The 22570-nt window shown below is 41.9% G+C and overlaps 1 protein-coding gene across 4 annotated transcripts in view; it reads left to right on the forward strand.

The window, feature by feature from the left end:
- Positions 1-22570, forward strand: part of PRPSAP2 (phosphoribosyl pyrophosphate synthetase associated protein 2) — a 64834-nt gene that overhangs the window by 23432 nt on the left and 18832 nt on the right. For all 4 annotated transcript variants that reach the window (XM_070393645.1, XM_070393646.1, XM_070393647.1 and 1 more), the window contains 4 exons: positions 436-608; positions 3047-3162; positions 8394-8449; positions 21459-21607. In XM_070393645.1, coding sequence (XP_070249746.1) covers positions 436-608; positions 3047-3162; positions 8394-8449; positions 21459-21607 — 494 coding nt within the window. The remainder of the gene's footprint in view (positions 1-435; positions 609-3046; positions 3163-8393; positions 8450-21458; positions 21608-22570) is intronic.

Raw genomic sequence — 22570 nt, forward strand, 5'->3', positions numbered from 1 at the left:
TTACAGGACAGGCTGATGGTATGAGCTTGTGAGTGTAGTAACAAATTGATGATGGAGGCAGAAGAGAGAGAATTGCTGGTATAGGCAAGAGAGGGTGGGGATTATTGTAATTTGGAGGGCTGATTTTAGAGTAACTGTGGTGTGGAAAATTTGTCTCTCACTGATGGCTGAAGGCAGGCGGACTTCTCGGGTATAAATGCACATGGTGATGGGAGCCCCTGGCAGCTCTTTTCTCAGTGAAAAAGGAAGTAGGATCATTGGCTGAGAGGGGATGTTGGGGGAGCTGGTGGAGGAGAGAGGAAGTTATTGGTTTATTTCTATCTCCTTTGAGCCTTAAGTTTTGGTAGCGGCATGAATTGCTAATACTTTGTTGGAACAGGAAGATATTATCCTCTGTCTTACGTTCCTTGCTGGGATCTGTCTTTTGGGTTACAGGGATGTGAACACCACCATCATGGAGCTCCTGATCATGGTATATGCGTGTAAGACCTCTTGTGCCAAAAGCATTATTGGTGTGATCCCCTACTTCCCTTATAGCAAGCAGTGCAAGATGAGAAAAAGAGGCTCCATTGTTTCCAAATTGCTGGCTTCAATGATGTGTAAAGCTGGTAAGAATGGCAGATATTTGATAATTAATTGGGATCCTGAGAGTTTTATTTTTACCTTAGAAATTGTAAAGCATTTTTAAGACTATATTGGAATGCTAAACAGAGTAAAAAAAGTGATACAGTTTTAATTTCATTTATTTTTAAAGTTTTTTTATGATTTTTTTTGTTTTGTTAAAGAAGGGAGAGGGAGAGAGAGAAAAACACACACATCGATGTGAGAAACATCAATCACTGCCTCCTCCCGGGAACCCAGCCTGCAACCCAGGCTTATGCCTCCACAGGGAGTTGAACCAGCAACCTTTCAGTGCACGGGACAGTGCCCAGCCACTAGCTACACTGGCCAGGGCTGACACAGCTTGGAAAGTTAACTAATTGATGAGAAAACAGTACAGAGAATTCTTTGCTGTTTCCAAGTCCCCAAAACACAAAGGTAACGAGAACAATTTATTTTTTCCTAAATTCTTTGTTTAAAAATTATATTGAACTCTGCTGCGGTGGCTCAGTGGTTGAGTGTCGACCAAGAACCAGAAGGTGAATGTTCATTTCCCAGTCAGGGCACATGCCCAGGTTGCTGGCTCGTTCCCAATAGGGGGCGTGCACGAGGCAGCCGATCGATGATTCTCTCTTATCATTGATGTTTCTATCTCTCTCTCTCCCTCTCCCTTCCTCTCTGAAATAAAAAAAAATGTAGTCTCTCCCTCTTGAGTAGGGAAAAACCCAGTTCTCTAATTCTCTTCCTCCTGTGTGACTCCTTTACTGCTTACACGGAACACTTCACTTCTGACACTTTTGGTCACTAACTGTGTAGTTTTTCCCTAAACCAAGCAATTCTCCATGACATCAGCTAGGAGCCCCACAATTTTACTAAATTCTGACATTATCTACCTGGAGATACTGTCTGACCCCACAGATTCAGGGCTCAGCCTCACAGAACGGGCCCACCCCTTGCAGATGCCAGGTGCTAGTTGAGGTTGTTACCTGTGCTTCACACCGATTGGCTATAAAACTGAGCTTTCCCCATCCTCTTCTCAGATTCCATTAACTTGTTAGAGCAGCTCAGAGAATTTAAGAAAGCAGTTTACTTACTGTTTACCAGCTTATTATAAAAAGTTAAGGATACAGATGACCATATAGATGGAAAAGGTGTGTAGGGCAGGGTATGTGGGACTAAGGGGCTTGGAGCTTCGATGCCCTCAGGGTTTACCACTCTTCCCAGCGCTTCCACCTGTTCACCAACTTGGAAAGTCTCCACTACCTGTGCTGTTGGGATTTCATGGAGCGTTCCCATAGGTATAATCAATCATTAACTCCATTTCTTTTTTTTAAAATTTTTTTATTGCTTAAAGTATTATAAAGGGTATTACATATGTGTCCTTTTTTTCCCCCGCCATTGCAATCCCCTGGCCTCCCCTACCCCCCAGTGTCTTATGTCCATTGGTTATGCTTATATGCATGCATACAAGTCCTTCGGTTGATCTCTTACCTGCCTCCCTCCTGCTCCCCAACCCTCCCTGGCCTTCCCGCTGCAGTTTGACAATCTGTTTGAGGCAGCTCTGCCTCTGTATCTATTATTGTTCAAAAGTTTATAATGGTCTCTATTATCCATGAATGAGTGAGATCATGTGGTATTTTTCTGTGGAAGACAGTATGGAGTTTCCTCAAAAAACTAAAAATGGAACTCCCATTTGACCCTGTGATCCCACTTCTAGGAATATATCCCAAGAAACCAGAAACACCAATCAGAAAGGATATATGCACCCCGATGTTCATAGCAGCACAATTCACCATAGCTAAGATCTGGAAACAGCCTAAGTGCCCATCAGTAGATGAATGGATTAGAAAACTGTGGTACATCTACACGATGTAATACTATGCTGCTGTAAAAAAAGAAGGAACTCTTACCATTTGCAACGGCATGGATGGAACTGGAGAGCATTATGCTAAGTGAAACAAGCCAGTCAATGAAGGAAAAATACCACATTAACTCCATTTCTAACTCCTCTCCCCTCTCTGGAGATGTGGGGGTGGGGCTGAAAATCCCAAGTTTCTAATCCTGGCTGGTCTTTCCAGTGACAAGCGCCCCAGCCAGGAGCCATCCAGGGGCTCACCCTGAGTCACCTCATTAGAACAACAGAGGCTCCTAGCTCTTTTCACTTAGCAAATCACAAGGGTTTAGGAGCTGGGTGCCAGAAACCAGGGACAGAGACCAGTTTTTATTTATTCTGTTATCTCCCAATCTCATACTAAAATATCTGATATAAAGATGCTGAATTTGTTTTGATGAGAGCAATTTTAAATCGTAATTTATCACACATAATATCCTATTTTATATTGTACTTATTTCATACAGTGCAACTTATTTTATATAGTACTAATTTCATACAATACAGTTCAACACATAAACTAGTTATGTGCTTGTGTCTGCTTTATTTTCAAAGGTCTGACTCATCTTATTACTATGGATTTACACCAAAAGGAAATTCAGGGCTTCTTCAATATTCCTGTTGATAATTTAAGAGCTTCTCCCTTCTTATTACAATATATTCAAGAAGAGGTAAGCTAGCTCAAACTATTTTATTTTAATGTTCTTTTTAAAGTTGAAAGACATTTCCATGTCCTTGGGTTGTCCATAAAGGATTAAAACTTGATATATTCTGCTTAAAGTACTATTTACTTTAGAAATGTAACTCACCATGTTTTAAAATTCTTAATCTTTAACATATTTCATTTGCTAAGTTCTTAAGATTGCCTTTTCTTCTTTTGGACCTCAGGTACCTAGGATTGGACTACACATGATTATGATAACTCACTCTCATCATTGTCCATGTGTGGTCCAGGCCCTCTTTTATGTATCCATCTTTCTAGCTTCTCTCTCTGTCCAATTACAGTAGTCACCATCCATGACAGCACCACCCAGCAAGTAAATTAAAATCATCATAACAGCTTATAATCATCTCATGAGGTCCTTCTCTGTTCTACTCCCTGCCTCCCCAACCTGAGGAAACCATCATCCTGAATCTTAATTCATTTTTCTCCCAGTTTCCTTTTTATATAGTTTTATCTCATCCATATATAGAGATATATACAGTATTTGTTATTTAAAACACAAAAAGTATATTTTTAAACTTTATCAAAAAGAATCAAACTGTGTAATCTTTTGGGAATTTTTCACTTGATGTTACATTATTAAGATTCAGCCATATTGTGTCACAGTTTTTCTTTCTTTTTTTTAAGAATAGTTTATTGATTTTACAGAGAGAGAAAGGGATGGGGGGAGAGAGGGACAGAGAGAGAAAGAGAGAAAGAAATATTGATGTGAGAGTAAAACATTGATCAAGCCTGCAACCTGGGCATGTGCCCTGACAGGAATCAAACCAGCAACTTTTCAGTACATGGTAGGATGCCCAAGCAAGTGAACTACCCTGGCCAGGACACAGTTCATCCATTTTGACTACTGAAAAAGACTTACTGTGCCGCTGTTATCACAATCTATCTCAGGGGTCCTCAAACTACGGCCCGCGGGCCACATGCAAATACAAATATTGTATTTGTTCCCGTTTTGTTTTTTTACTTCAAAATAAGATAATGTGCAGTGTGCATAGGAATTTGTTCATAGTTTTTTTTTTAAACTATAGTCCGGCCCTCCAACGGTCTGAGGGACAGTGAACTGGCCCCTTGTTTAAAAAGTTTGAGGACCTCTGATCTATCTATATAAAAGGCTAATATGCTAAGTGTCCTTCCCTCCGTCCAGGTAATGACATCAAGTAGCAATGTCCGGCTTCCTCTCCCTAGAGACTAGCTTCCTTGCATTTTCTTCATCCCTGGAACATGGCTTGCTTTATAGCCAGGTGGAAACAGTTTACACTTTAACCAAATGTCTGTGAAGTGTTTTCCTGTGCCTCATCTCATGTGATCCTCACAGAAGTCCTAGAGTAGGTAGATAGGAGACTCAGTAGAATTCTATTTTCTTTTCATTAGTCGGAAAAATGGAGATTTAGAAAGCTTAGGAACTTGACCCGACTGAAAGAAGTAAGAAATGGTGAACCTTGAAAATGACTTCAGGTTTTCTCACTGCGTAGAATATAGTCAAACACTGCTGCAGTTAAATATTTTACCCTTTGTTCTCCCTGTGTGATCTACAATAATAATCTGCTTCGTGTTGATATTTACTCTTGTGTTGCTGACAATTACCTGGAAGAGAAGTTGTGCTTCACTGGGCTGGAAAAAGTTTAGCTACATCAGAAAGCAGGTCTAATTAAGCAAATTTGTTCTATATCTGTAAAAGGCTAAGTTGACTTGCGCATGTGCGATACATATAAAGCTCTCGCTGGTGCCAGTCACATGCGTGTTTGTGTTTCCATCTGTCCTTGTCGATTGTGAATTTGGTTGACACTTCTATTATAGAGAAAGGGCGAATAGCGATATTAAAATATTTCTTCTAATTAATTTCCTTTCAATGAGCATGAATTTGTGTACCAGGCCACTAGTCTACATTTAAAATTTTTAAAGTAGATACTGCAAAAATTACAATTTTCTGAAAACTTAGTATTTAATAGATATTGTAAAAATTGCAATTATATGAAGAGGCTGTATTAATTTATACTTCCAGTAGCAGTGCTATGATAGTACCTGTTTCCCTGGGCCTTAATTTTGCTAATTTAATGGACAAAACAACCTTCCTTGAATTTTTACTCCCCTGGTATCTAGTATGATTGAGCATCTTATCATGGGGGAGGCTTTTTCTGGGGGGCGGGGAAGGGACAGAATTTCCTCCATCTAAAATAGTGTTTTCTCCTGGCCGGTGTGGCTCAGTGCTTGAGTGTCGACCTATGAACCAAGGAGGTCATTGTTCAATTCCTAGTGAGGGCACCTGCCCAGGTTGCGGGCTCAATCCCTAGTAGGGGGTGTGCAGGAGGCAGCCCATCAGTGATTCTCTCTGGTCATTGTTGTTTCTGTCTCTCTCTCCCTCTCCCTTCCTCTCTGAAATCAATAAAAATGTATTTAAAAAATAAAATAAAATAGTGTTTTATTTTCTTGCCGTGATTTTGGAATTTCAGCAGGTGTGTCTGGGGTGGATCCTTTTTTTTTTTATTTTTTTATTTTTTATTGATTTTTCACAGAGAGGAAAGGAGAGAGACAGAGAGTTAGAAACGTCGATGAGAGAGAACCATCGACCAGCTGCCTCCTGCACATCTCCTACTGGGGATGTGCCCACAACCAAGGTACATGCCCTTGACTGGAATCGAACCTGGGACCTTTCAGTCTACAGGCCGACGCTCTATCCACTGAGCCAAACCGGTTTCGGCCTGGGGTGGATCTTTTTTTCCCACCGATTTCTCTAGATATTAGTGGGTCCCTTTCATTCTTTGGGAATCCTTTTCCTTATAATTTGAATATTTCGTCCTTTTTTTTTTTTAATTCTTTGGGAAACTGTTATGTGTAGTCTCTATATTGTTTAACTCTCTTTCTTCAAGTTTGTGTTCTTATATCCCTCATTGTGGGAAAATTCCGTGGCCTGATCTCTCCCAGGTTTGTTATTCAGTTGTGTCTGTAGCTCAGTGACTGGGTTTTTTTTGGACCATAATCACTTCCACCTCCTGGATTTTTTTTTGGTTCTTTTTCATAGCAGCTTGTTTTTTCTTTATAAATATGTTTTTCTGCTTTAACTTTTGTGGAGAAAATAGACCTATTTTTATGGATGAGTCCTTTCTTCACTGTTTTCTTGGTTATTTCCTCTCTTGGCTGGATTTGATCATGTTTGATAAGGCAAGGAAGAACATAAACTAGTTTAGAAAGATTTCTAGCAAAAATAAGAAAAGTGCCTAAATTTAAATATTTATTTTGCTACCTTACTCACTGACAGTGTTGGATAAATTAGGCCTTCCTGAAGGACATAAGATCCATGTGGTTATGCTGGATGTATCTATAATAGAGCCTTCTTCAGATTAATCAGTTGTTTGTTTACTAAGCATTTATTACTTAGTGCTTCCCATGTGCTAAGAATTGTACAGGTGCTAGTGATTATTTTAAGTGCTTATATTAAAATTTATTAAACTGGCATAATTGTGAGAAAAAGCTATGAGGATTTATTTGAATGAAATTTCTGGTATATAACTTAATGAAGTGATTAAATTTTAAGAACATAAAATATTGCCAAGATGAAGTCAGAAATAAATACTGTGCCCTGGCCAGTGTGACTCAGTTGTTGAGTGTCGTCCTGTGCATCAAAAGGTTTCTGGTTCAGTTCCCGTTCAGGACACATGTCCAGGTTGTGGGCTTGATCCCCAGTAGGTGGCACGTCTCTCTCTCCCCCCTTCCCTCCCCCCCCCCCCCCACTCCCTCCCTGTCTCTCTCTTCCTCCCTCCCTTCCCAATAAAAATAAATAAATAAAAAGAGCCCGGCTGGTGTGGCTTAGTGATTGAGCATTAGCCTATGAACCAGGAGGTCATGGTTTGATTCCCCATCAGGGCACATGCCTGTGTTGTGGACTCGATCCCCAGCCAATCAGTGATTCTCTCTCATTATTGATGTTTCTATCTCCCTGTCCCTTCCTCTCTCTTTACATAAAGTAAACTACTGCTCAGCTTAAAAATAATTCTGCCTTCTATTTTCTCAGAAGTTGATAATAGGTATATCTTCAATATATTCTCACTAGCATAGATCACTTCAAATGTTAAACTTTGTTGACTCCAGAGCACACTGATGTTTTAGTTATTTTTGTAAGGGCTCTTAATCTTCTATAATAATACAAGTGTAATATGCTAATTAGACTGACGTCCTTCCAGACATCCTTCCAGACAACCTTCTGGACACTGCGGGGGCTGTGAGAGAAGCCCGGGTCCCTGGTGCCTGCTGACAGCTGAGGGTCCCGGGTGCCCCAGGGAAGCCGGTGCTGGCAGCCGGAAGGAAGGCAGGCCTACTCTTGCATGAATTTCGTGCATCAGGCCTCTAGTGTCCTTATAAAACAGCACTGGGCTGATTGTCTTTAACAAATTGGTTTCTTCACTATATGACTAAAATATGTAAATAGTCCTTTGTTTGGATGCACTAATTTGGAACTTGACAATTACAGTACCTTGGGTTCAGATTGGATGGATATCATCCTGGCAATATGAAATGACAACTTCCTGAGACTGACTATAAAAATGTCTTTATACCATATACGTGAGCTAATCACCAATTAGCCGGTGATTAGTGATTAAATTTTAAGAACATAAAATATTGCCAAGATGAAGTCAGAAATAAATACTGTGCCCTGGCCAGTGTGACTCAGTGTGACTCAGACCTTTTTCTTCAAAGAGGTCTGTGAGGCTTATTTCTTAATAATATTTTTCCCTGAGAAAACACACACACACACACACAAATGAAAAATAATATTTTGCTAGGTAGGTGTTTCTTCGTTTTCCAAAGGAGAAATTTGCTTTGGACTTTTATCTTCTTGGAAAATTTTCAAGTGACCAAAATTCATTTTTGAGTCCAAAGCAGTGTTCCTTTTTTGTTTGTTAATCCTCACCTGAGAATATATTTTTTTCACTGCTTTTTCAGAGAGAGTAGAAGGAGGGGCGGGAGAGAGAGACATCTATGTGGGAGAGACGCATGGACTGGTTGCCTCCAGTATGTACCCCGACCTGGGAATCGAACCCATGACCTTTCCATGCTCGGGCCCATGGTCTAACCACTGAGAACACCGGCTAGCGCTGCACCGTTCCTTTCCATTGACTGTTGAGTGTTGGTGTGCATAGCCTTATGGAGTCATGGCAGTAATCCCTGGCCTCTCTGTCACAGATCCCGGATTACAGGAATGCAGTGATTGTAGCCAAGTCTCCAGCCTCAGCCAAGAGGTAGGTGGGAGCTCACGACTGAGCATTCCTCCATCCACACCCAGGGTCAGTCCTCCATCAGATCCCCGGTGTTCTGGTTTCAACCCCAGTAGTTCACTGGTGTCCCTTATTTTTATTTCATGGACTGGCAGTTTAACAGATTGTTTGCAGACTTCATTTATTAAGTGATGATGATTAGTTTTTCTTTCTTTTTCAACCCCAATCTGTGACCACCAGTCATATTTATTTTACCAAAGTCATCCAGGTCTGGGGAATCCCAACCTAGCACTTCGCTCACTCCCAGACTGGCAGCTGCTTGTTGTTGATCTTCCAATCTGACATTTATAATATTAGCAAATATACTTCGTAGTTGTTTGCTGCCTTGAACTCAGTAATTTATTAACAGAATGGTATCCAGCCCAGTGGCCACTATTGGTATGTGTTAAAAGGTGACATTTTACAAAACGAAAACACCCTGAGGCATCCAAATAGCCCCGAGTAACTGATGAGTCAGTAATACAGTACGCAGGGTTGTATTTGGGCTAAGAGGGTCTCATGTACCAATGTTTTCTGGAAAAGCCACTCTGTTGGAGAGGGAAAGAACAAAATCAAATGTAGGAAGGAATAAAATATTTTTCCTAAAAAATCTCTTTTAAACTTATTTTCCACAATTGAATACCTTTGCTCACTGGATCATTGTTGAGTCCTGTGGGATGCAGGGAAGCATCGGTACCTCCCTCCTCGCCCGTGGACTGTTAATGTTGAAGGATGGAGAACTTGCACATACTGAGCCGTTGACTCAGGAGGGTTATAGAGCAGTGGTTTTCCATCAGAGATGAAGAAGGGCAGTTAGACTATTACTTAGGTTGCACTTGTGACGAGCATGATGTGCCACGTTCTTAGAGCTGCCTCGTGCAGCCAGGTCTGTGCCCGCATAGGCTCCCTTGCGTCACAGAGCCTCGCATCATCCATTGAGAAAGCCATAGTAAACTGCCTCATTTTGGAATATAAACATTCCAAACAGCTTTTTCAAACATTTGTGCAAAGGCTGAACTAATTAAAATTTAGTAATTTATTTTTCTGTGATGTATAGACTTTAAAAAAAAAAAAAGATATTTTATTGATTTTTTACAGAGAAGAGGGGAGAAGGATAGAGAGTTAGAAACATCAATGAGAGAGAAACATCGATCAGCTGCCTCCTGCACACCCCCTACTGGGGATGTGCCCGCAACCAAGGTACATGCCCTTGACCGGAATTGAACCTGGGACCTTTCAGTCTGCAGGCCGACGCTCTATCCACTGAGCCAAGCCGGCCAGGGCTGATATATAGACTTTTAAAAAATTAAGGTAAAAATCACATAACATACAATTAACCATTTTTAAGTATATAGTTCGCTGGAATCCAGTGCATTTACAAGGTTTTGCAATGACCACCTCACTCCAGAATCCCTATACTCACCATGTAATCACTCTCCACCCCTTCCCCCAGCCCTGGCAGCCGTAACCTTCTGTCTCTGGATTTGCTTATTCTGGATATTTCATAGAAATGGAGGCACACATTACATGGCCTGTTGTGTTTGGTTTCTTTCACTTAGTATAATGTTTTCGAGGGCCAGATAGCTCTGTGTTGGTATTTCACGTCTTTTTGTGGCTGAATAATACTCCATTGTATGGATGGGCTATACTTGATCTGTTCATCGTTGATGGACATTGGGTTGTTTCTACGTTTCAGCTGTTTGGAGTAGCTGTGAACATTTGTTTGTAAGTTTCTCCGTTGACACATGTTTTCATTTCTTGTGGATGTATGCCTAGGATTGGAATTGCTAGGTCATGGTACCTCTATTTACATTTTTGAGGGACCACCAAACTTTTTTCCATTCTCACCAGCAACATACAAGGGTTCTAATTTCTCCACATTATTACCAACACTTATTTTCTGTTTTTTATTTTTTATTATAGCCATCCTAAGTGGGTATGAAATGGTATCTCATTGTGGTTTTGTTTTGTTTTGTGTTTTCTGTTGTTAATCCTCACCAGAGGATATTTTCTCTCGTTGATTTTAGAGAGAATGGAAGGGAGGGGCTGAGACAGAGTGAGAGAAATACTGATCTGAGGGATTGGTTGCCTCCCACACACTCCCTGACCAGGGCCTGGGATTGACCTGCAACCCAGGTACGAGCTCTTGACTAGAATTGAACCTTCGACCCTTCAGTCCAAGGGCCGATGCTCTAATCACTGAATCAAACCGCCTAGGACTTATTATGGTTTTTGTTTGTTTTTATGTTTTTGGTTAATCCTCACCTGAGGATATTTTTTCCATTGATTTTTAGAGAGAGTGGGAAGGAGGGAGGGAGGGAGAGAAAGAGACAGACAGACAGACATTGATTGGCTGCCTCCCGAATGTGACTCAACTGGGGCCAAGGATTGAACCTGCATCCTGGGTACATGCCCTTGACTGGGACTCTTTGCTGCATGGGCCGACGCTCTAACTACTTAGCCACACTGGCTGGACTCTCATGTGGTTTTGATTTGGATTTCTAGTTATTAATGATGTTGAGCATCTTTTCATGTGCTTGTGGCCATTAGTATATATTTGGACAAATGTCTACTCAAATGCTTTGCTTCTTTTAATTATTTTATTTTGAAATTAATCAATGTTTAATTAAAATGTCTACAAATATATGCCCGGCTGGTGTGGTTCAGTGGTTGAGTGTCAACCTATGAACCAGGAGTCACGGTTCAATTCCTGGTCAGGGCACATGCGCTGGTTGCAGGCTCGATCCCCAGTAGGTAGGGTCAGGAGGCAGCCGATCAGTGATTCTCTGTCATCATTGATGTTTCTGTCTGTCTCTCCCTCTCCTTTTCTTACTGAAATCAATAAAAAGTTACAATACTAGAGGCCCAGAAAGATCCTAAAATGGCCCTGGATGCTGGAAAGCTGCCTTGGGTAGATCACAGAACTCTCATATCCAAGTCCAGTGATCAGAGAACTCTCATATCCAATCCAGCCCAGATCCTGAACAGAAAGCTGACGTTCTAAAGCTGGACTCAGTTCATTCACTGTTGGGGTGAGAAACTATCCCAACTCCCAACTCTCTTGATGGACAGGGCTCCAAATATCACCCACTGATTGGGGGGAAGGCTGCCCATGTCAGCGGCTGGGAAAGCCAATTAGCCAAGGACATTATGTTGTGGCAGGTGTCTGGAAGAATCAGATAGTGTTGTGATCTCAAAAAGGAAAAACAGCTGCTTTTGCTTCTCCCCCTCGCTCCCGTATGCATCCCCTGAGTCCCGGGGAGGGCTTTGAGCCAGCAGCCTTTGCTTTTATTTTTAAATGGGGTTGTCTGTCTTTTTGTGGTTGAATTGTAGAACTTCTTTATATAGTCTAAATATTAGACCCTTCTCAGATTATATGGTTTGCAATTATTTTACTCCATTCTGTAGGTTGTCTTTTCCCATTCTTGATATGTCCTTTGATGTACAAAAGTTTTTAATTTTTATGAAGTCTAATTTAGCTTTTTCTGTATCATGTCTAAGGAGGCAATGCTAAATTCAAGGTATTAAGTCTTGCCCCTATGTTTTCTCTAATAGTTTAGTTTTAGCTCTTATACTGGGTTGGAGAGCTGTTTTGTATATGGAGTGAGGTAAGCCTTCAGCCTCTTCCTTTTCCCTGTGATCATCCAGTGCAGTCATCCCGCACTGTCTGTTGAAAAGACTCTTCTTTCCCCCTTGGATGACTTGGCACCGTGTTAGAAACAATTGGCTGTAGATGTTTATGGCATTTATTTCTGGACCCTCAGTTCTGTTCTGTTATCTGTGTGCCAGTACCACCCTGTTTCGATTACTGTAGTTTTATAGTAACAGTTAGATCAAAACAATCAGAAGTGGATGGAAGTGGGAGTATAGATCTTTTATGTGTTCTCCATCAACACCCAAGAGGGGAGTGGCCTTGTTCCCACTGGGCTGGTGAAAGTCCCGACTCCTAGGCCTCCTCTGACACTACCTTGTGGGGTGGGGGGAAGACCCCTCCTTCCTGCCGAGTTGGGGTGGAAGTCCAGGGTTCACTCTCCACTGACGCTGGCAGGTGGGGGCTCATTCCTGCTGGGTAGGGATGAAAGGCCCAGCTCCTACATGGCCTTCTCTTAAGCCACTCATTGGGGGCTTGGGGTGCATCATTATAGCTTGGCAAGGGAGGAAGTGTAGGCCCTTTACTTGGTTTTTACTCATGTGGGAGGGATGCAGCTGCCGTGTTTTCTGTCATGTTTGTCTGGAGTAGGACAGTTACTGTCTTAAAGTTTTCTGACTTGGGAAGCTGCTCATTTCTTGGTCTTTTGGATAGAGAAAGCAGATTCTTTTGGGGCTCTGTACCATTGGCATTTTGGGGTTGCCGGTTTCTCCAGATGCTAATCTGGGATAATGCAAAAAGAAAGCCCAGAGGACTCACTGCCATGTCATTTCTCCAGTCCTGAGGTCCCTAGCCAATCAGCATTCTCCTCTCTACCACTGGAGTCTTATGTTTGTTTCATATATATAACTAGAGGCCCGGTGCACGAAATTCATGCACTCAGGAGCTGGGGGATGGGGGGGTACCTTAGCTCGGCCTGTGCCCTCTCGCAGTCTGGGAGTCCTCGGGGGATGTCTGACGGTTTAGGCCTGTCAGCAGTTGGACATCCTGAGTGCTGCTGCGGAGGTGGGAGAGGCTCCCACCACCGCCGCTGTGCTCGCCAGCCATGAGCCTGGCTTCTGGCTGAGCAGCGCTCCCCCTGTAGGAGCGCACAGACCACCAGGGGGCAGCTCCTGCGTTGCGTGCCTGTCCTCTGGTGGTCAGTGTGTGTCATAATGACCGGTCATTCTGCCGTTCGGTCGATTTGCATATTAGCCTTTTATTAGATAGGATATCCAGGTTTTTAGTTGTACTTTGTGGGAGGACTGCTCCATCTTAGTGGAAGCAGAAATTGCAGCAATGTGTTTTGATAAATTTTCCCCACTAAATATCAGAAGAATGTGATGAACTTTGACTCACCTATCTGGGTAGGCTTTTGGTAATTTCTGTAATTCTCATTTGCATCTAACATCATGTGTTAATGAGATTAACAGATGAGTGGTAGAGTGTTTTTCGTTGAAGTAGCCTTTTGCTACACTCATTTGGCATTTATTAGAACGACAGGGATGTTTGTCACTTATCCATCCAGATGTTTCTTGCGAACCTAGTGCACTAAGTGATGTCAGCCTAGGTGTTTATGGCATTTATCTGGACCCTCAGTTCTATTCTATTGTCTGTGTGCCAGTACCACATGCTCAATATCATTAACCATTAGAAATCCAAGTCTAAACCACAAAAGACGCCCTCAGGGAGCTTATGTCATATGTTTCATTTACTATTGTGGACTGAATGTTTCCCTCCCCCACAGAGTTCAAATGTTGAAATCCTAATCTTATCCAGTGTGGTGGTATTTAGGAGGTGAGGCCTTAGGGAATCATTAGGTCACGAGGGTGGCGCCCTCTGGGTGGGATTAGTGCCCTATGAGAAGAGAGGGAGAGAGCTTGCTCTGACTCTCTGTTCTCTGCCTTCTGAGGGTATGAGAAGATGGCCATCTGCCAGCCAGGAGGACTCCGATCTGCTGATGCCTTGATCTTGACTTCTAGCCTCTAGTGCTGCGAAATAAGTGTCTGATGTTTAAGCCACCCAGTCTGTGTTCTGTTGTAGTAGCTGGACTGACTAAGACATCTATATTATCTCATTTGATCTTTGCGAGGAGGTCAGCATTTATCTCACAGATGAGGAAGCACACCTACGGAGCTGAAGAAATGTATCCAGGGTGATTCAGCTGTATGTTGTTCACTGGAAGGGAGTGGCACAATGAATGACTTCTTGCAGTGTTTTCCACACCAGTGATGACAGGATTTGAGTCTTGGCCAAATGTCAGTGGAATTGATTTGCCCATTTACTGGGCCTTCTCTTCATACATATAGGACTTGGGAGTGTGCTCTCCTCATGAAGGCATTGTGAAACCTTTGTGGTTAGTTGCACCTAACATAGTAAAGTCAGCTTTGTGGCTGGCTGTGTCTCCCATACTATGTAGTAGTGATTTTCTTTCATCCTAAAGTCCTGATTTGCACATTCATCCAGAGTTAGAGTTTGAGATGGTGCTTTCTGGCTTAGGGATATGTCATTTTTTATCTGACTGTTTCTAGCTTCTTCCAAGTTTTTCATTTAGCACCTAACCTCAGAAAACTGCTGTAGCTAATTTAAAGGACACTACAGCAGCAGGAGCATAGTTAAACTAGGAGTCAGTGGACATGGGCTTCCACTGGGGGCTTAGCCAGTCTTTGTGAGAACCGTAAGAAGCACAGTCACGCAGTCTCTCCAAGCCTCAGTTTCCTCATCAGCAAAATGAGGGTAACACCTGCACTACTTGCCTTCTCTTACAGAGTTGTAATAAGCATCAGGAGCATATGGAAGGATTTTACAAATTAAAATACCACTACGTAGAATGGTGGTTGTTAGTGCCCTTAGAATTCTGAATGGTGGTTGTTAGTGCCCTTAAACTCTACATACTCATCAATAACTTGAGTTTTAGAGTTCTTTGACAATGAGCAGTTGTTTTGAATAAGAGGGGTCATCTGAGAGTATAATGTTCCTTTAATAAGAAACAAAACTTGCCTGGTCGGCCTGTCTTAGTGGTTGAGCATAGACCTATGAACCAGGAGGTCATGGTTCAATTCCTGGCAGGGCACATGCCTGGGTTGCAGGCTCGATCCCCAGTGTGGGGTGTGCAGGAGGCAGCCGATCAATGATTCTTTTTCATCATTGATGTTTCTATCTCTCTATCCCTCTCCCTTCTCTGAAATCAATAAAAATATTTTTTTTAAAAAGAAACAAAACTTGCTTTAATGAGTTGTTTGGAATTGTTTTCTTAGAATAACAGTGAGTAGAAAAAAAATTTGAGATCCTGTGTTATGTTCTAACCCATAATGAAAACTAACCAGTAGCACGGTCGAGTTGCTTTGGAATTTCTCTCTGTGACTGTTCGTGTATAAGCCAATGTGACCCAGAGGGATCATCCTGATTCTTTTGGTATCAGGTGGGATTTAAGTTCCATGACTAAGCTATGTAAAGTATCCAGAACTGATTTCAGTGTGCACAGAATGATTTTATTTATCATGACAGTACAGTTGGTCCTTAAGCAGTACGGAGGTTAGGGACGCTGACCATCTGCACAGTTGAAAATCTGCGTGTAACTTCAGATTCCCCCAAAACTTAACTACTAGTAGCCTGCTATTGACCAGAAGGCTTATCGATAATATAAACAGTCGATTAACATATTTTTGAGCTTGTTTGGAGGTTCTAGCAGGGGAGCGCAGCTACTCGTATACCCTTGACTGAAGACTGGTCCTCTCCTGGGGGGTGTGGGGGGGGGGGGGCAGGTCGTCCTCTTCGACCGAGCGCGCAGCTTCGGGAGGGACGCACATGGATCGGTGAGGGAGGAGGGGAACACCCGCCTAGCCAGCCAGATCAGCCGAATCAACCCTGGCGATCAATGGGGTGACAGATGTCGCAGCCAGATCGCCCGCACATCCCGATTAACATATTTTTGGATGTTATATGTATTATATACTGTATTCTTGAAATAAAATACGCTAGAGAAAATAATGTTATTAAGAATAGCATAAGGAAGAGAAAATAGAGTGTTTATTGAAAAAAATCCACGTATAAATGGATCCACAGTTTAAACCTGTTGTTCAAGAGTTAACAGTGTAGCCCTAACCAGTTTGGCTCAGTGGATAGAGCGTCGGCCTGCGGACTGAAAGGTCCCAGGTTCGATTCCAGTCAAGGGCATGTACCTTGGTTGCGGGTACATCCCCAGTAGGAGGTGTGCAGAAGGCAGCTGATTGATGTTTCTCTCTCATCGATGTTTCTAACTCTCTATCCCTCTCCCTTCCTCTCTGTGAAAAATCAATAAAATATATATATTTAAAAAAAAAAAAGAGTTAACAGTGTAGCCTTAAGTAGAGGTCAGTAGTGCCTAAACAGCATTACCCTAGGACAGGGGTGGGCAACCTTTTTGTGAGTGCGTGCCAAAACCATCAAAATCTCTGACTCAAAATTCTTCTGTGTGCCAACCCTAATTTTTTGAGAACATGTTACGCCTACGTGATATCTCTTAAGGTGTATGTATGTGAAGAACCTTGAAGAAATAATAAAATTCATGCGAGCGACAAAAACACAGTATATGATGATGAAAAATACATTTATTTTTTAATGTATACATGTACACTGATAGTCCGACAGAAAACTTTATGACTCCGTTTGATATTATCAGTGGGACTTTTGCTGCTGCATCACTGATGACAGAGATTTTACATCAGGTTATATTTTGTGACCTTCAGAGATATGCACGAGCTACTACTTTCATCTGTCAGGCTACTCCTATTACGAGACTTAACAAAATTCATCACTGAGAACAAAGATTCACAAGCGTATGTGGATGAAACCAAAACACTGGTCGGATCTAGGAAGGCAGGGAGAGTTAAGGCAGAGGCTTAGAAATTGCTCTTCCCCTCTCTTGTCAATCCATGTCTATGGTCTTTAAGATAACTTGTTATGTAAAATTATTTACTTATCTAAGATGCACCTACACTGAATTTATCTGAAAAATAAAAAGTTGACATTAAGAAAAAAATTGTAAATGGAAGATTGTAAGAGAGGGTTTTGCGTGCCAGCAAAAGTTACTGGTGTGCCATGTTTGGCACGTGTGCCAGGGGTCTAGGAATTGGCAGACCTGTATGGAAAAGAGTTCCTTAGAGGGTGACTAAGGTCGTGATGCAAAGCCAATCTTGAACAGGAAGGAGGAACTAGTCTCTGTGGTGCCAGCCAGTCTCCATGAGATAAGGATGGGCAAGAGCTAGTGAAGATTCTGCTTTGTATTTGTCTGACTGCTTTTTCTCTCTGCGAATTTCTTTAAAAATTACTTGAATTTTTTAAAAGGATGAATTTAAAGTTATGCAAATGCTATATCTTATATAACTACATGATTATCTCAGTAGACTCAAAGAGCATTTGGCAGAATTACTTTCTATTTCTGGTAAAATCTTTATGCAAACTAAGAATAAAAGGGGACTTCCTCATCTGATAAGGGCCATCTATGAAAAACCCATAGCTTGCCCTGGTGGGTATGCTCGTGTGGAGCATCCGCCCTTGAACCAAAGGGTGGCAGGTTCGATTTCCGGGAAAGGGCATGTATGTGGGTTGTAGTTTTCATCCCAGGCCCCGACAGGAGCCACATGCAGGAAGCAGCCAGTTGATGTGTCTCTCTTGTATCGATGTTTCTCTTCCTCTCCCTCTCTGAAATTCAGTGGAGCCCTAGCTAGTTTGGCTCATGAATAGAGCATCGGCCTGTAGACTGAAGGGTCCTGGGTTTGATTCCAGTCAAGGGCACATGCCTGGATTGCAGGCTAATCCCCAGTAGGGGGTGTGTAGGAGGCAGCTGGTTAATGATTCTTTTCATCACTGATGTTTCTGTCTCTCCCTCTCCCTTCTCTCTGAAATCAATAAAAATATATTAAAAAACAAATAAACAAGCAAACAAACCCACAGCTAACATCACACTTAATGGTGAGAGACTGAAAGCTTTCCCCTGAGATCAGGAATGAGATGATATATCTTCTCCCTACTTATATTTGACACTGTGCTGGAGATTCTGGATAGTCCTGCAACTTAAAAAAAGAGAGAGATCCAGTATGGAAAGGAAGAAGTAAAACAGTCCTAATTTGCAGGTAGCATGATTATTTATGTAGAAAAATATGATGAAACCTACAAAAGTGCAATTAGGACTAATAAATCAGTTTAGCAAGTTTGCAGATTATAAGGTCAATAAACAAAAATCAATTGAATTTCTATATACTAGCAATGAATGGTTGGAAATTGCATCAAATTAAGTGAAACAGGTAAACCTAAGATGTTCAAGACTTGTACACTGAAAAATGCAGAACATTACTGAGAAAAATTAAAGACCTGAATGAGTGGAGGAAGATGCTGTGTTCATGGGTCAAAAGACTCAATATTGTTAAGATGTCATTTCTCCTCAAATTGAGAATATAGAATTGAGACCCCCTTACCCCCCAATCAAAATTTCAGCAGGTTTTTTTGTAGCAATTGACAGGCTGATTCTAAAATTCATATGGAAATGTAAAGAACCTAAAATAGGCAAAACATCTGAAAAAGAACAGAGTTGAAGATCTAACACTATCTGAATTTAAGACTCATATAAAGCTAAAGCAATCATGCGTATGTGCTGTTGCAGTGGTTCCCAAACTTATTTGGCCTACCGCCCCCTTTCCAGAAAAAATATTACTCAGCCCCTGGAAATTAATTTTTTAAAAATTTTAATAGCAGTTACTCATCGCCCCCAAATGCACCTGTGGCCATCACCGCCCCCCTGGATCGCTGCAGCGCCCACCAGGGGGCGGTAGCGCCCACTTTGGGAATCACTGTGCTATTGGAATAAAAATAGAAATATAGACCAGTAGAACAAAATCGGGAGTCGTAAAATAGACCCTTATGTATCTATAATACTGTTTTCAACAGATGTGCAAAGGCAAGTTAGTGGAGAAAGTCTTGGACAAATGGTGATGGGATAATTGGATGTTCATGTGTAAAATAAAATGACTCTTGAGTGATACCTCATATAACTTACAGAAATTAACTAAAAATGAATCATAAACCTAAATGTAAAATCTAAAACTGTAAAAGGGGGGGTAAGAGATCAACTGAAGGACTTGTATGCATGCATATAAGCATAACCAATGGACATGAGACACTGGGGGGTAGGGGAGGCCAGGGGATTGTCAAGGGGGGAAAGGAGACATATGTAATCCTCTTTGTAATACTTTAAGCAAAAAAGAAAGAAAGAAAGAAAGAAAAAGAAAGGAAGAAAGAAAGACTAGGCAAAAGGTAAAAAAAAAATAAAAAAAATAAAATTGTAAAAGTTCTAGAGGAAAACATAGAAGAAAATCTTTGTGATGTTGGCTTAGGCAAAGATTTCATAAATATGACACCAATAGCACAATTCATAAGAAAATATTGTTAAATTTGGTGTTGTCAAAACTAAGAATTGATCTCCAGAGGACATTTGGAGAATGACAGGAGAAGGCCCAAATTGGAAGAAAATATTTGTAAAGCATATATCTGATAAGGGACTTGTATTCAGGACATATTAAGAAACTGGCAAAAAGATAAACAGACCCTTTACCAAAGAATATACAGGGACGGCAAATAAGCACATGAAAAAATGGTCAACACCATTTGTGTTGAGGGAAATCCAAATTGAACCACAGTGAAGTACCACTGCAGACCGTCAGATGGATGATTGTAAAGTGACTGACCACACCAGGTGCTGGCGGGAGTGGGAGGAATGGGACCCTCATGGGAATGGAAGATAGTATAACCACTTTGGTCCTTTTTTGTTTTTGTTAATCCTCACCTGAGGGTATTTTTGCCATTGCTTTTCAGGGGGGCGGGGGGGGGGGGGGAGAGACAGACAGACAGACACAGAGAGACACATTGACTGGTTGCCTACTGTGGGCAAGGTGCATGCCCTGACCCAAGACCCTTCAGTGCAGGGGCCAACATTGTGATCACTGAGCAACACTGGCCAGGGCTTTTTTTTTTTTTAAAGAGTTAAATACATGCCTACCATATGATCCAGCCATTCTACTCTTAGGTATTTACCCAAGAGAAAAGAAAGCATGAGTCCATACAAAGATTTATACATGAATGTTCACAGCAGTTTTGTAATAGCTCAAAACTAGAAACAACTCAAAAGTCCATCAACAAGTAGATGGACAAACTGGAGACCTATACAGTGAACTGTTACTCAGAATGTAAGGGATGGCCGCTGACGCACACTGTATCGCGAATGGGCCTCCAAAGCGTTGTGCTGAGTGGGTGAAGTGAGACACGAGGACTACGTGCTCTGATTCCACATCTGAAACCTGCGGTGACAGAAAGGGGATCACTGGTGGCTGGTGCTGGAAGGAGAAATTACAGAAGGGCATAAGGAAACGTTTGTCAGGATAAATACTTTCATTGTCTTGGTTATGCTAATGTTTATATGGATATCTACATGCATCAGAGTTTATGAAATTATATAGTTTAAATATGTACAGTTAATTGTATATCAATTACACTTAATAAAACTTAAAAATTGATGCTTAATACTTTGAGTTTTTAAAAAAATATATATTCTTATTGATTTCAGAGAGGAAAGGAGAGGGAGAGAGATAGAAACATCAATGATGAGAGAGAGTCATTGATCAGCTGCCTCCTGCACGCCCCCGACTGGGGATTGAGCCCACAACCCAGGCATGTACCCTGACTGGGAATCGAACCGTGACCTCCTGGCTCATAGGTCGACACTGAGTCTTGCCGACTGGGCAGTACTTTGAGGTTTTGTTTTTTTTGGTTTGTTTTAAAATATATTTTATTGATTTTTTACAGAGAGGAAGGGAGAGGGATAGAGAGTCAGAAACATCGATGAGAGAGAAACATCGATCAGCTGCCTCCCGCACACTCCCCACTGGGCATGTGCCCGCAACCAAGGCACATGCCCTGGACCGGAACCGAACCTGGGACCCCTGAGTCCTCAGGCCGATGCTCTGTCCACCGAGCCAAACCGGTCAGGGCAGTACTTTGAGTTTTTAATCCACTTTGTTTCATGTGGTTTGTACTCACTATAGAGAATTAGCAGCTACAAGGGAGGAAATAGGTTTCGAGGAAGTTACTTACCTCATGCAGCTCAGTCAGTGGGCTGAATGCAGATCAGGGCCCCGCTCTGCACTTGTTGGTGCCCATTGCCAGAGGGACGTGTTTGTCCTGGAGTCTAAGACTCTGTGATTATTTTATTCTCTTGTTTTTCATTAATTCTTTGGGAAACTACATTTTATTTATGTTCTTTTAATGTTTCTTCCATTGATGTTAACAGAAGACAGGTGCTGAGATGTTTTTTAATTGTCTCATGCTCTGCCTCAGGGCACAGTCTTTTGCTGAGCGCCTGCGGCTGGGCATCGCGGTGATTCACGGAGAAGCTCAGGACGCGGAGTCCGACTTGGTGGATGGACGGCATTCCCCGCCCATGGTCAGGAGTGTGGCTGCCATCCACCCCAGCCTGGAGATCCCCAGTAAGTGTGTTGCCCCTTTTTGTTTCCCTTTTTGGTTTTAAGGCTGGCTGACTTGTTGTTTTGTTGTTGTTGTTACTGTTTTGTTGTTGTTATTAATCCTTACCCGGGAATATTTTTTCCATTGATTTTTAGAGAGTGGAAGGGAGGGAGGGAGGTGGGGAGAGAGACAGAGAAACATCGGTGTGAGAGGGACACATCAATTGGTTGCCTTCTGCATGCAACCAGACCAGGGCCAGGGATTGAGCCCACAACCCTTCCCTGTGCGGGTTGACACTAACCACTGAGCACACCAGCCCAGGCTGATTATGCAGCTCTTTGAGAAAATTAAGACCATGTGGAGATAAGAGAGAATCTATGGGATGTATGTGAATAAGGCAGAATACGAGAGTGTATACCCATCTTTGTGCAAAGACCAGGAAGAACTATGAAGGATGGAAATCATTATGATGGTGGTAAGACTGATGTGTAAATTGGTTTTTATTTTTAAGAAATTTACCTCATGCTTTAATAACATCTTTTTTTAAAAAAAAAATACTGCCTTTTGCCCTGATCGGTTTGGCTCAGTGGATAGAGCGTCGGCCTGTGGACTCAAGGGTTCCGGGTTCAATTCTGGTCAAGGGCATGTACCTTGGTTGCAGGCACATCCCCAGTGGGGGGCGTGCAGGAGGCAGCTGATTGATGTTTCTCTCTCATCGATGTTTCTAGCTCTCTATCCCTCTCCCTTCCTCTCTGCAAAAAATCAATAAAATATATTTTTTAAAAAAATACTGCCTTTCAGTCTGTTGAAGAAGAAAAACTTTTCTTCTACCCTCTTTACATTCAGTACTTAGGGGCCTGAATCGGTCTTAGTAAGAGAAAAGACAGATTTTTTTTTAAGGTGGTAAAAACAGATTTTACTTAGGAAATGTTGCATTGTGGGAGAAGACATCTTGCTGTAGAATGGGGCTTACCTCTGACTCCAGC

The sequence above is a fragment of the Myotis yumanensis genome, unplaced genomic scaffold, assembly GCF_028538775.1.
Source record: "Myotis yumanensis isolate MYYU_CA2020_CCGP unplaced genomic scaffold, mMyoYum1.0.hap1 SCAF_16, whole genome shotgun sequence".
Taxonomy (NCBI): Eukaryota; Metazoa; Chordata; class Mammalia; order Chiroptera; family Vespertilionidae; genus Myotis; species Myotis yumanensis.